Source organism: Triticum urartu, chromosome 2A, assembly GCF_056163025.1.
Source record: "Triticum urartu cultivar PI428250 chromosome 2A, HENAU_Tu73, whole genome shotgun sequence".
Taxonomy (NCBI): Eukaryota; Viridiplantae; Streptophyta; class Magnoliopsida; order Poales; family Poaceae; genus Triticum; species Triticum urartu.
Window position 1 is genome coordinate 676063938 of NC_141874.1, and position 13457 is coordinate 676077394.

Sequence of the window (13457 nt, forward strand, 5' to 3'; positions counted from 1 at the left end):
TCTGCTTGAGGTTATCAAATTCCCTTTTCTTGATCTTCATAATGCTTCTGGGAATGTGTGCCCCACGAAATCCTTCTTTAAAATCTTCCCAGGTGATATTGTTTTCATTGGGGTGCATGTGTAGGAAATTCTCCCACCATGACGCGGCTGCTCCCGTGAGATAGTGAGGTGCATAAAGTACCTTCTCACGGTCTGAACACTGTGCAATAATCATCTTCCTCTCAATGTCTCGGAGCCAATCATCAGCCTCAAGAGGTTTATCAGTGTGAGAGAACGTTGGGGGACGCGTCTTCTGTAATTCAGACAATTTAGAGTGCTGCTGATACGGCTCACGATGACTCCCCATATTGATAACATGGTTCATCATTTCTTGATGCTGCTGCTGGCTTTGCTCATAAAGGCGGCATACTTGAGAAAATGTTGTTTCACTGCCCTGCTGACTTGACTGTCCCTGTGTGAAATTGTTGCTAGTCTGGGCACCATAATTTTCTTCCGGCGGGTTTGGCATGGAACGAGTCTAGGGACGAGGCATTTTTCACTCTGGGGTAATTTTGCAAACTCATGAGAAAATTGAGTCATAAAAATAAATAATTTTGAAAAGGCGGAAATTTTAAGAACTCCAACATTTTCCAAGAAAACACTTGATCGCACATGGAGAAGGACCGCTCCGTACATATCTTACATGCAAGGCATAATTATACAATACATCACTCAGGATGTGCATACACATTCCTGACATGTTATTTAGGCTAGTGCACTTCTCCAAGATCCTACATGATGCGTAAACAAGCTACTTCTCACCAAACCTATGTACATATAAACATATCATACAAGCTGGCACATCACACTGCTGCTAGGCGTACTCAGTCGGAGATGGTGAAGACTTCCTTTAGCCTAACGAGGGTAAGACCCAGTGGTGCTGGAGACTCAACCTCTTCCTCAATGATAGGCTCCAGGCGCGAAGTACTGGGTTGTGGAGCTGGCACGGGTGTGGCAGGTGGTGCGGCTCAGACTGGAGTGGGAGCAATGACCTGGTCAAACTCCTCAGTGGTAGGCAGGCGGTGAGCAGTGGCTAAGATGGCTGGTGTATAGGATGCTGAGGATGAGACGAACGTCAGTGGTGGTGCCATATGGAGGAGCTCCCTCCTGTTGGCGGAGCAGCCATGGATGGAATCCATACGAGCAGCTACGAGGTCGTCCATGAGGTTGTCGAAAGCTGCCTCAAGTGCCTTGAGGTACTCAACAAGCATCTCAATAGCCTCATCTCTTTCTCCCCTGGCGCAAGCGAATGCATAGTGGCAAGTGTATGGCACGTGGCAGGGAAGGTAGCGGTAGCGACGAGTCTTCATTGAAGGAAGAACATCCCGGAGACGAGCTATTGCCTCGCGGGAAGCCATCTGCATGGCATGCCTCTCCGTAGGCATGGCCCTCCCGACGAACCGGAAGCGGCGGAACTCGGCGCGTCCTCCCTTGAACTGAACTGCGGCATGGTACATGGACAAACTGTCGCTGAGCTTGTGCCGGTAGAGTGTGAACTTCGGACGGACTGATGGCCCGATCGCGATCTTGGTGATGGAGATGAGGAGCTTGATAAACCCCTCAGGAACATTGGCGAACACTTGTGACTCACAAACGTTTCTCACCATATACAAAAGTAGACAAAATCCCGAATAGTCAAATCATAAATTTATGATGACCAACAGAAAATTGCTACAATATGCAGAATAAAATAAGCTAATAACCGATCAGCTATCGCACCTAGTGGCTTCCTATAGTCAGCCTGGCTCTGATACCAATTTTGTCAGGACCGCCTTTCCAATAAAACATTTATTGAAAAGCCGACCTTTGTGTTGACCAGTACAGAAGAATTCTTCTTACTGGCAGACAAAACCTTGATACAAAAATCCAGCAGAACTAAATATTATACATGGTTGAGCTGAGAATGCTCAACAATTTATTACAAGCACGCCTATATTATACATAAAGGCGGATATGGCACAAGGGTAGGGTGGCATAACTACTGACTTGTAAAAAGGTGGTGGTGGATATGTCACAGTCAAGTGGGTGACATGACTCTGAAATCATACAGCTCATCAAGCGTCAGAGTGAGGCTTGATGATTTTATTTGGGTGGCGGAAGCGTGTACAATACAAGTGAACGATTCCAGGGTCGCACGCGACTGACTGGGACTCCTCTAGGCGTCGGACTCGCTATCGAACTCTTCATCCATAAGATCGCCTTCGTCAACATCTGGCCAAATCAACAAGCCAGGTGAGTACTTTGAATTTACTCGCAAGACAGTTCGGACATAAGATATAACAAATGTAAACACGATGCACATGAGTAGAATTAGTATGCACAATCAAATAATAGATTTGCACTGCACGATAAATAAGAGGAAATCAGGCGGTAGTCCTCCCGAAATCCCAATAAAACTAACTGAAGACCGATCGGGTGTCTGAAGCGACGCCGCGAAAGGTGAAAATAAATTTAACATGCCGCAGTCGGGCGTCGAGGTGACACCACATAAAGGGCTTATATTGAAAAGTAAATAACAATAATGCCACAGTCGGACGTCTGAGCGACATCACATAAAGGGCTTATATTGAAAAGTAAATGACAATGATGCCACAGTCGGACGTTTGAGCGACATCACATAAAGGGCTTATATTGAAACGTAAGTAACAATAATGCCATAGTCGGACGTCTGAGCGACATCACATAAAGGGCTTATATTGAAAAGTAAATACAATAATGCCACAGTCGGACGTCTGAGCGACATCACATAAAGGGCTTATATTGAAAAGTAAATGACAATGATGCCACAATCGGACGTCTGAGCGACATCACATAAAGGGCTTATATTGAAAAGTAAATGACAATGATGCCACAGTCGGACGTCTGAGCGACATCACATAAAGGGCTTATATTGAAAAGTAAATGACAATGATGCCACAGTCGGACGTCTGAGCGACATCACATAAAGGGCTTATAGTTCATCATTCAAATTTAAATAGCTCATGAATTTAAATCATCGCAAGGAAATACTCAGCATATAATAATAAACTGGTTAGTCCATTCACATAAATAACCTTCAGCCGAGTTTACCACTCTCGGTTTTAAATTCATTCTCCGGAGACTGCCACTGGGGTTGACACTGAGATTTGCCACTGAGGCTGAGACTGACACTGATACAGAGATGATGTACAAGTCCTTGCTCATGGACATGGATACTCGAATGATTTTGACTCTGTAGAGTTTGTACTCCTTACCATAGCCAACGGATTTCGGTAGTCACAAGGACTAGTTCCGTTTACGGTGTTTTAGAAGAAACACGTCTAACCAGTACACGCCCATTCCACATTCCGTTGCCAGGGATCACCCTCGGCGACGTTCAAGAAAATCCTTAAGACGGGGAGGCTACAACCTCGAATAGCATGGGATCAAATTTATATCGCGCGCTCTAAGGGGTGCCCCCCTCTCGGTCCCAACCAGAAACACCCATGCCCCCTGACCGGATGACTGGCTTTAATCCAGGGCCATGGAACCCTCATCGCGGTCCCTCTGTTTGGTGTGTACCAGAAAAGAGGTTTGCAACTTACTAAACTGCACTCTTTCCAGAAAACATGTGGCAGCACGAAGGGGAAACGAACGGGATCGAGACTTGACCCACGTTAAAACTGGAGTTCATGGTTGGCATAAAGCTGGCATGCTTCAACACTACCAGCCTGCAACCCATCATGTCACCACATGATCGTGTTATCTTATCATCATAAGAACACATCAACTTCGAAGCTCACCTGCAGCTTGTCTTGCATGCACATAACATTTACAAATGCTTATATAAACATGCCATGAGAAAACTACTCGAGCAAACATGCAAAACACTCATCATATCAAAGGTTCAAACATGCTTGCCTGGTTCAGAGAAGTCGGAGTCTAGCTCGGTGAAGTACGCGTCTCCTTTACCCCTTCCGGTATCTACGTATTAAAGAAAAATCGGACACTACATAAATACCGTGCGTGCACAAAAAGTATCCCAAATATTTTTCAAATAAATATGACAAAAAACTAGACAGAAAAATAAAGATGACAGAAAAAGTTTCAAGTTAAAATCATCTTTTGTTTAAAAGTTATAAGGGTTTTAGTCCAGGGACCTTTCTATAATGAAACAGAAAGTTTCCAGGGTTCACTACATAAAAACAGAAAACGTTTCAGTCTAGAATACATCAGTCCAGAGGGAAGACGTATTTTGCCCGAAGGCGTTTTCAGAAAACGTTTCGAAAAAGAGAAAAAAGCTGACGGGGAGGTCCCACCCATCGGGTTTGAAAACTAAAACAGAGCGCTGGCGCCCGAGGGCCGCGGCGGTCGCCGGCGGCGATCCACGGCGAGGCAGGGGATCGGAAGGTACCAACGTGTTCACCGTGTTCTTCCGCACCTGTGGGTGGTGGAGTTGAGCATCGGCGAGCACCACGTCGACGGCGGCCCCCAACTCCGGCGGACGGTGGTTCGGGCATTGGTGGATCTCACAGGGGAGAGCTGCAAAGATCGAATTGAGGCTCGGGTTAGGGTACTGGGTGCACTAGAGGGTTGCTGACGCGGTTAGGGAGGCGGGAATGGCCTCACCTGAGTGAATCAAGCCGGAGCCCGAGGCGGATCGGGGCGGCCGGAGTCGGAGAAGGTGACCTCCTCGGGGTCCTCCTAGTGGCTAGGCGGGGCTCTGGTGAGGTGGAGGTGTGGCGCTGGGTCGAGAATGAGCTCGGGGGCTCCTTTTATAGCCGATCCGAGGCGGTGGCTGAGAACGGGATAACGCCGGCGATGATTACGGCGAGGCAGAGGTCGGTCAGGTGGTTTAGGGAGCTAGGCATCACCACGATGGTCCACTGGTTCCGTTCAAGTGCTAAGCTTGGCCTGCCTTGGGTGGTACTCCACGTTCTCGATGGAACGGCTCACGGGACTCGTCGGCGGCAGAGAGCACGCTCTGTGCTGCTCAGGCCACGGTGACGGTGCCGCAGCGTGCACAGGCAAGCGGACAGCCACGCGGAGGCCACGGGTGGCTTGGGCGGTGCTGGACGGCGCCGAAAGGTGGTGTTAATCCCTGCTGGCCGCCACGGGTGGCTCTACCACCGCAGAAGCTGCCGGCGTCGGCGAGACACGTCACCAACGATGATGGTGCCCGAACAAACGAGTGTGCGGCGCTCTGGATAAGGAGGGGGAACAGGGAGCAAGGCGCCACTGCAGTTACTGGCGAGATCGACGCCGTGCTCTGAAGAAAACGACACTGACGGCGAAACAGAAACACTGAACGTCTGAACTTTCTGAATTTGAACAGTAATAGTGCATGTCAGGTGCTCGATGAAATGATTTTGGCATGTGGGAAATTTTTCTGGAGCTGGTCTTTGGTGAGGTGGCCTCTTGGTGTATCTGGAAGCTGTATGAATTATCTCAGAATTTTTGGAAAAAGAAAAATATGAATTTCACCAAAAATGGCATTTCTGGTCCAAACTTGCAGAGGGCAAATTTTGAAATATTTGAACTGAGGACAAGTGGATCTTGATGGATCTAGGTTGAGGGTACTAAGGACTAGTCAGAGGAGTTGGTTTGGGATCAAAACTCAAAAGAAATTTGGTACTTCCTTTGTAAATCACCTAGGTCCATAAATAATGGCAGAAATAGTTTTGAGGATTAAATAAATGGAATAAAAATCAAAAATGGTTTGAAACTTGCTAGAGATGGGAGTCTTGACTTGATTCAAGGCAGGGATGGGTTTTGGAATGCTATGTCAAAATGTGACATGGCAAAAGAGGAAATTTTGAGTGGGAAAAGACTAAACCCATAATCCCTAGGGTTTCTTCTTAATAGAAGAAATTTTAAAAATAACTAGAGTAGAGTCAAGACAAAATGAAAAGCTCTCAAGACCAAAAATCAAGGTTGAGAAGAGTACCAAAATATTTGTCATAAAAGTTTTGAGAGGGAGAGGGTTTAAGAAAAAATTTAAATAGCCTCCTCCAAAGCAAATAAAGATTTTGATAAAAACCAAATCAAAAATTTTGGAGTGTCACAAACTCTGCCTCGACACTTTGTTGTATCAAGAGTTCGAGGGACGTCATCGAGATGAACGTGTGCTGAACTCGGAGGTGCCGTACATTCGGTACTTGATCGGTTGGATCACAAAGACGTTCGACTACATCAACCGTGTTAAACTAACGCTTCCGTTTTCAGTATACGAGGGTACGTGGACACACTCTCCCCCTCTTGTTGCTATGCATCTCCTAGATGGATCTTGCGTGAGCGTAGGAAATTTTTGAAATTACATGCTACGTTCCCCAACAGGAGGCACATCTCTTTCATTGGCACACCGACTGGGAGGCCTTCCATGGCCTGTCCGCATCAGAGGCTAATATGGTGTGGCGTGCCCACCGTGTGAGGAAGAGGGTGCGGGAGGCCGCAACAACCCTCGCGGCAGACGCCAACAAGGCAAAGTCGCACACTGCAGTGCCACTACGGGTGACCAACAACCCTTGGCGTTGCAACCGTGTCGTGGTGGATGTGTCGGGTTCCGACCACGACGGATCAAACATTGACCAGCGACGTGTAGGCCATGGGCTTCAGCGAGGAAGAGTAGGGCATGGGAGACGTGAGCCTGTGCATGTACCATGTCCTACTCTATCTCCCTGGCGACCGCACCTTCACTTCGAGGGGCTCAACGACCGCTAGACATGGACACGGCCGAAACAACAAGGTCGGAGAAACTTTAGACTAGTTTTACGTTGCATGTAATTTTATTGATTTGAGATTTCATGTAACCGAAAATTAGAGGTATGACCGGTCACTCTCCGCGGATGCGCGGGCGTATAGGTGGTCAGATTTGCCAAGTCCAGCTATAGATGCTCTTAATTGCTTTGCCCAGGCAATTGGATTAGTTTCAGAGGGGTATTTCTGCCAATTCCATCGGAGGGATACAAACGCAAAGGAAAAAAACATGCGACAACGCCATTCGGCGTCTTCTTGAACACAGTACAATTGAAGTCGTTCACATACACGAGTATACACTCGCCCCTATGAACGCACACACGCACCCCCTACCTCTATGAGCACCTTCGCTGGGCCGACATAGCATCTTGAGATTTTTACGAAGTCACCACAGACGCCTTGCAGTCGACGGGAACGTTTTCTCCCATTGAACGAAAATCGACGTAAGCCTAAAATTCCAGAAATAATGCAAGCACCATTGTCAGGTTTAGAACTTGAACCTGATGGACAGGGATACCACTGTCCTCGTAAGTATCCAACACATTTTGTTTCGCGCGCCATCCGGTGGTGTCGGCCAATAATAAAAGTTGTCCCCTCAAAAAGAAAAATAAGAAAAGTTGTCCCGGTGCAGGGCACAGGGAGAGGGAGGAGGGGGAGAGAGGGCAGCTGGTGGGTCCCGCATATACGAGGCGTCGCTCCCCCAAATCGAATCCTCGCGTTTGTTCCCCAAAATCCCTGTGCTGCATCCAGCGCAATGGAACGGAAGGAGATAACGGACCTCGGCAGCGGCAAGCCGATGGAGACCACGGGCCTCGGCAGCGGCGAGCTCGAGGACTATCCCTTCCCTTGGTGAGGCGGCTCCGCAACCGGCGCCTACTCGTCTACCTCTGGCTCCAGGGCTTCGACGCCGCATACGATAGGTACTCCCGCCTGCCCAGCCCGTCGTTTCACTTGATCGTCTCCTTGCCGCTAATGCGCCGCGCCCCCGCCGTGTACGCAACGCAGCGTTGTGCATGAGTCGGGTGTGCAGATGAGCAGGCTGCACTTGCGGCAGCTGGTGGTCTGGGGCCGGTGGAGCGAAGCCCTCGACTACGTGAGGCGCTTCCTGCCGGCGGCGCTCAACGACTGGAGCCTCGATGCCCGTTCCCTCCTCTTCTTCCTTCACGCGGTCTGGGCTCTGGCCAACGTCGCCGCGTGCTCGACGGACGGCCTCGTGAACGACGACTCTGTGCGCGGCGACCTCAGCTTCCTGAGGACCCTTGCCAGTACCAACGCCAAGCTCTCCTCCATCCTACGATACACACTCCACTCGCCGCAATTCAGGTACTCCATCGGTCTGCATATTAGATTTAACTGAAGTCAAACTTTGCAAAGTTTGACCAAGTTTAAAGAAAATAATATAAACATTTACCGTAACAAATCTATATGATGTGAAATTACATTCAATCATGAATCTAATGGTATTGATTTGTTATTTGTATATGTTAATATTTTTGTCTTTAAACTTTTTCAAAGTTTGCAAAGCTTGACTTTGACCAAAGCTAACACGCGGAGCGAATAAAAACACAGGGAGTACTAATAAAACAGTTCGAAATACTGTTCTACTTGTTGTTGTTAAGCCTTAGATGAATCATGTCTTGTAGGGCGTCTCTGGACTGGATGCTGGTGAGGAAGAAGGCATCGTTGATTGTAGATGATTGGGCTCTCGAGACTCCGGAATTGAGGCGCAAGCTGCAATTGCCCGGTGGTCCAGGTCTCCCGCAGAACTTGCTTCCCATCGGGTGGGTTCATTCATTCAATCCTTTACTGTTTGGTCCACATTTTATTACCAACTAGTACATGCCAATCTGATCACCCTACACATGATCTTGTTTAATTTGCTAGCCCCCTCTGTCCAAGGCGTCACTGGAGGGAACGATCCCGGCGGGCGAAAGCATCTACGATTGCCAAGTCCTATCTCAACAGGAAGAGGAGGTACTTGCAACTTGATTAATTGCCAAGTCCTCAATTCCGCAGTGCTGTCTCTGAGTTTTCACTTGTCATTCACACATATTCCTTGCTTCATGCAGCCTGCCGCCTCCAAGCCCACATCCTGGTATGAAATCTCCGCATGAAAGCAACATCCCTCTCCTAAACTCTGGATATGTGCGACACTTAATGTTTTCTATGTTTTGAACAGAAGGATTGCCCGAAGATGCACTCAGCCAGGTGGCGGATCTTATTGGTAAAGCGAGTCTCTGACCATGTAATTCCAGTTTGTAACGAACATATATGATAATATATAGTTTTCTGATGATGTTGCTGAGACCTCTTTTCTATGTGAGTTTCTGTTGCTAATAAACTCAATTGATAACATTTAGAGGGATGTTTAAGAGCTGGTAAACTTCCGAAGCTCCATCAAGGGTGCCCGCTTCAATCAAATGCAAAGGAAGGTAATTTAACTACTTCTCAGTTGTCTTACCTTGGATTACGCTGTACAAAATTGAGCTAACTCATCTGACTTTGATACCTTGTATCTTGCTTGTTAATTTTCTGCTTCGTCTTTCTTATAAATGTCTGGCAACGGAATGCTACATGCGCATGCTCATATTTATGGTATAGACCTTGCTATGTTCCACCATCGTATAAAAAATGAAGATGAGTTTAGCCTCTTGATTTCTGATCTAAAAGCCCTTCCGGGATTCTGAAATGTTGACTGTTAAGATAATATTTTGTGTAAAGACTTAATCAAGGAGTGTTGATAATGCTTATTTTGGTGATCCTAAATGGTATTGATGCTTGGGCAGGTCTAATCAAGCATTCTAGAAAAGACGGTTGTTATAGCAACAGTACTGGTCAGGGTTCTGTTGGAAGAAAAAAAAAAAAGGAGAAGATCTGATGACTGCTGAAGATGATCACCAGAGCCCACATGCCACACAATGCCCTCCTCGAGGAGACTAACGTCCTTAAGAATGCTTCTCCATGTATAGAAAATCATGTCCCTTTCGGTCCCTATGGTGGATAACCACAGATCACATCAACAAAAATCGCCACAAGAACTAGTGTATCTAGTCTCTAGTGTTCGATTAGATCAAGGAGTGGACAGAGGCAGGTTTTGGTGTTGGTGGTTTAGACCCCTTTGTGAGAGAGTGATCCTTTTTGTTTTTGTGGTGTGGGTGTGCCTACGTAGATGTTCACATCTACTTTAGGCTCTTGTAATTAACTTTCTGCCTTCTATAAAAATACGATACGATATTAGCGTACTCTTAAAAAAAAGCCCCGCCCCCCCCTTTTTTTGAAATGACCAAACGCTCCCTTAGTTGAATCTTTAAAAGTGCGAGAGGCGTTTTGGATCTTGGCCTCCATAGAGGCCGAACTTTTGAAAAATTCAATTTTTATGGTTTCAAAAAAAATTGAAACTTTTTGTGCAAGTAAATAAGGATCTGATGTGTCTATGTGTAAAATTTCAGGATGGAATACATTGAAATGTGATCTGTACAAAAAAGACAAGTTTATGGTCTGGAGGTGAATAGTATCATGTGTTAAAAGGCCCCAGATTTGTTATTCTTTTTTGCACAACCCTCATTTCAACGTATTTGGTCCTGAAAATTTACAAACTTGTGCATTATGCCTTCATCTATGTCTGTATTTTTTTCATAATTTTTTGAAATATAAAAATATTTTTTTTACGAATTAACGACTCCATCGAGCTGGGCCTCCAAAAGCAATTTCCGGAATAAAGCTCTCTAATATTTTTTAGAGAAAAAGAGGAAAGTGGTGCCGGTACAGGGAGGGAGAGGGGCAGAGGGCACTAGAGGGAGAGGGAGAGGGAGGGAGAGGGCACTGGGAGCGGGGGTGAGAGGGGAAAGGCGGGTGGGTCCCGCATATACCAGGCATCGCTCCCCCAAATTGAATCCCGGCGTTTGTTCCCCAAAATCACTAGCGAGTCTCTGTGCTGCATCCACCGCCAACGGAACGGGAGGAGATCATGGAGCTCGGCAGCGGCGAGCCGAAGGAGATCATGGACCTCGTCAGCGGCAAGCCGATGGAGACCATAGCCCTCGGCAGCGGCAAGCTCCATGACTATCCCTCCGTGAGGCGGCTCCGCAACCGGCGGCTCCTCCTCTACCTCCGGCACCAGGGCTTCGACACTGCATACGATAGGTACGCCGCCCGTCGTTTCGCTTGCTCGTCTCCTCGCCGCTAATGCGGTCCTGCCGTGCATGCAATGCAGCGTTGTGCGCGAGTCGGGTGTGCAGATGAGCAAGCTGCATCTGCGGCAGCTGCTGATCTGGGGCCGGTGGAGCGAAGCCCTCAACTACATAAGGCGCTTCCTGCCGCCGGCGTCCAAGGACCGGGGCCGGGAGGTCCGTTCCCTCATCTTCTTCCTCCACATGCTCCGGGCCCTGGACAACGTCGCCGCTTGCTCCAAGAGCGGCCTCGTGAGCGACTCTGCGCACGGCGACCTCCGCTTTCTGACGACGCTCTGCAGTCGCAGCGCCAAGCTCTCCTCCATCCTCCGATACACGCTCCAACCGCCGCAGTTCAGGTACGTGCCTAACACTTTTCTACTTGTTCGGAACACTTTTCTACTTGTTGTTTAGATGTACCATGTGTTGCAGGGAGCCTCTGGACTGGATGCTGGTGAGGGAGAAGGCATCGTCGATTGTCGATGCCTGGGCTCTTGAGACTCCGGAATTGAGGCGCAACTTACAATTGCCTGCCGGCCCAGGTCTCCCGCGGGACGTGCTTCCCATCGCGTGAGTCGTTACTGTACTAGGCGGCCACATCTGGGCCACCACGCGGCATGGACCGCTCCTCGGCTCGAGCTCAAGGTTGCCAGGGCGATGAGGCGGAGAACAAGGGCTGGGAGGTCATCGATGGGCGGTGAGGGCGAGGCGAGGCCCTGTCGCGGCGGCGGGAGCAGGAGAGGAAGCGGAGATGAGAGGTGGCGCGCGAGGAACTGCAGGGCGAGGCGAGGCCCTGGCGTGGCGGCGGCAGCTGGAGAGGAGGCGGAGATGAGAGGAGGCGCGCGAGGAGGGATGAAGTGGATGGTGCGGGGGGGGGGGGGGGGGGGGGGGGGGGGCGTGCGGTGGCTGCAAGGATCTATCTCTCGCTAGTTTTTTTCGCTCGCTCGCTAGCTGCTTTGCACTATTCATAACGAGGACGTGGATGCAGCAAGCCTGCCTAGCACCCCCTTCATCATTTATATGTTCAATTCGTTCATCCATCCAATTTTTTACTGTTTGGTGCACGTTCTGGTAATGGTTTTCACTTTCAGTGAAATTTCAATGAAGTTCACTGAATTTCATTAATTTCAGCAGACGCCGAAATATTTACGCTTCGGCCAAAATATTTGGCAATTTCAGTAGTACACAGGAATTCAAATAATTTTCAAAAATTTCAAACATTCACTGAATTTCAGTGATTTCAGTTAGTGCTGATTTTTTTTCTGGAACAGAAATTGAAAACAAGGACATGTCAAATCTGATCATCCCATCCATGATCTCGTTTAATTTGCCAGTCCCTATCGTCAAGGCGCCACCGGAGGGAACGATCCCGGCGGCCAAAACCAGATGCTATTGCCAAGTGCTTTCTCAACAGGAAAAGGAGGTACTTGCAACTTCATTAATTATCATCATATGAAGCTGTCCTCAATTCCTCAGTGCTGTCTTCAATTGACATTCACACATATTCCTTCCTTCTTGCAGCCTGCTGTCTTCAAGTCCACCTCCTGGTATGAATGAAATCTTCCTATGAAAGCAACACCCCTCTCCTAAACTCTCCACATGTACGGCAGTTAATGTTTGCTATGTTTTGAACGGCAGGATTGCTCGATGATGCACTCAACTGGATGGCGGATCTTATTGGTAAAACTAGTCTCTGACCATCTGGTTCCAGTTTGCAAAGAAAATATGTGATAATATCTACTCCCTACGTCCCATAGTGTAGTGTCAAAAACACTCTTATATTATGGGACGGAGGGAATATCTGCTTTGTTTGTGGAAATCTCTTTGGCTATGTGAGTTGCTGTGTGCTGATAAACTCACTTGTTAACATTTAGAGGGATGTTTAAAAGCCGGTAAAATTCCGGAGCTCCATCAAGAGCAGCCACTTCAGTCAAATGCAAATGAAGGTAATTTAATTAATTCACAGTTTTCTGACCCTTATATTACGCTGGTGTGAAACTGAGTTAACTCATCTGACTTTGACGCCTTGTATCTTGCTTGTTAATTTTCTCATTCATCTTTGTTACAAACCACTTTTATGCTCTCACTGCACACATTTATCATTGTTGCTTTTGTATTCCTAGGCTAGGTTTATACATGGAGTATTTCATTGAAGTGGCTCGTACACCATGTTTTGTTCAGCTCATTCCTTGATTTCATTGAGCTCATACACCGTGTTTTCTTCAGCTCATTCCTAGGCTAAGTTCCGTATTCTGTTATTCTTCTGTTGGTTGCTCACATGTTATGTACGTTATCTATGCACATGGGCATGGTAATTCATAACAGCACTCGAATGCAAGCAGGATGTTGTTCTTTGCATGTTATCAATGCCGGGAACCTGCTGTCATCTCTAGCTGCTCAACTGACTTAACATATGAAGTGATACTTCTTTAGAGAAGTCCAAATGTTCTAGTGAAGGGCTATTTACACCATTGTAATGTGATAAATGAGATATATGCCTTATTAGTTCTAGGCTAGAAACATCTCCCCCTAAGT

The 13457-nt window shown here is 47.6% G+C and overlaps 1 protein-coding gene and 2 pseudogenes across 2 annotated transcripts; 2 read left to right on the forward strand and 1 right to left on the reverse strand.

Annotated features, from left to right (window-relative positions):
• Positions 1–842: 842 nt before the first annotated feature.
• LOC147986651 (uncharacterized) lies at positions 843–1646 on the reverse strand (annotated as a pseudogene).
• A 5573-nt stretch (positions 1647–7219) lies between these two features.
• LOC147986652 (uncharacterized) lies at positions 7220–8774 on the forward strand. The gene is made up of 5 exons (XM_087542101.1): positions 7220–7280; positions 7385–7673; positions 7759–8076; positions 8397–8534; positions 8638–8774. The coding sequence occupies exons 1-5, from the start codon at positions 7220–7222 to the stop codon at positions 8744–8746; spliced, it is 915 nt and encodes a 304-aa protein (XP_087398227.1). The 3' UTR covers positions 8747–8774.
• A 1946-nt stretch (positions 8775–10720) lies between these two features.
• On the forward strand, positions 10721–12999 carry LOC147986653 (uncharacterized; annotated as a pseudogene). Its single transcript, XR_015615435.1, has 7 exons — positions 10721–10896; positions 10967–11281; positions 11355–11496; positions 12257–12345; positions 12444–12469; positions 12561–12602; positions 12797–12999. The product of XR_015615435.1 is annotated as an uncharacterized LOC147986653 (transcript).
• The last annotated feature ends 458 nt before the right edge of the window (positions 13000–13457 follow it).

Excerpts from the sequence above, each read along its gene's own strand:
- LOC147986652 (XM_087542101.1), top strand. The coding sequence starts at position 7,220 with ATGCAAGCACCATTGTCAGGTTTAGAACTTGAACCTGATGGACAGGGA. Across the intron at positions 7,674-7,758 it reads TTCGACGCCGCATACGATAG|CGTTGTGCATGAGTCGGGTG; the intron begins GTACTCCCGCCT and ends TACGCAACGCAG. Across the intron at positions 8,077-8,396 it reads CTCCACTCGCCGCAATTCAG|GGCGTCTCTGGACTGGATGC; the intron begins GTACTCCATCGG and ends CATGTCTTGTAG.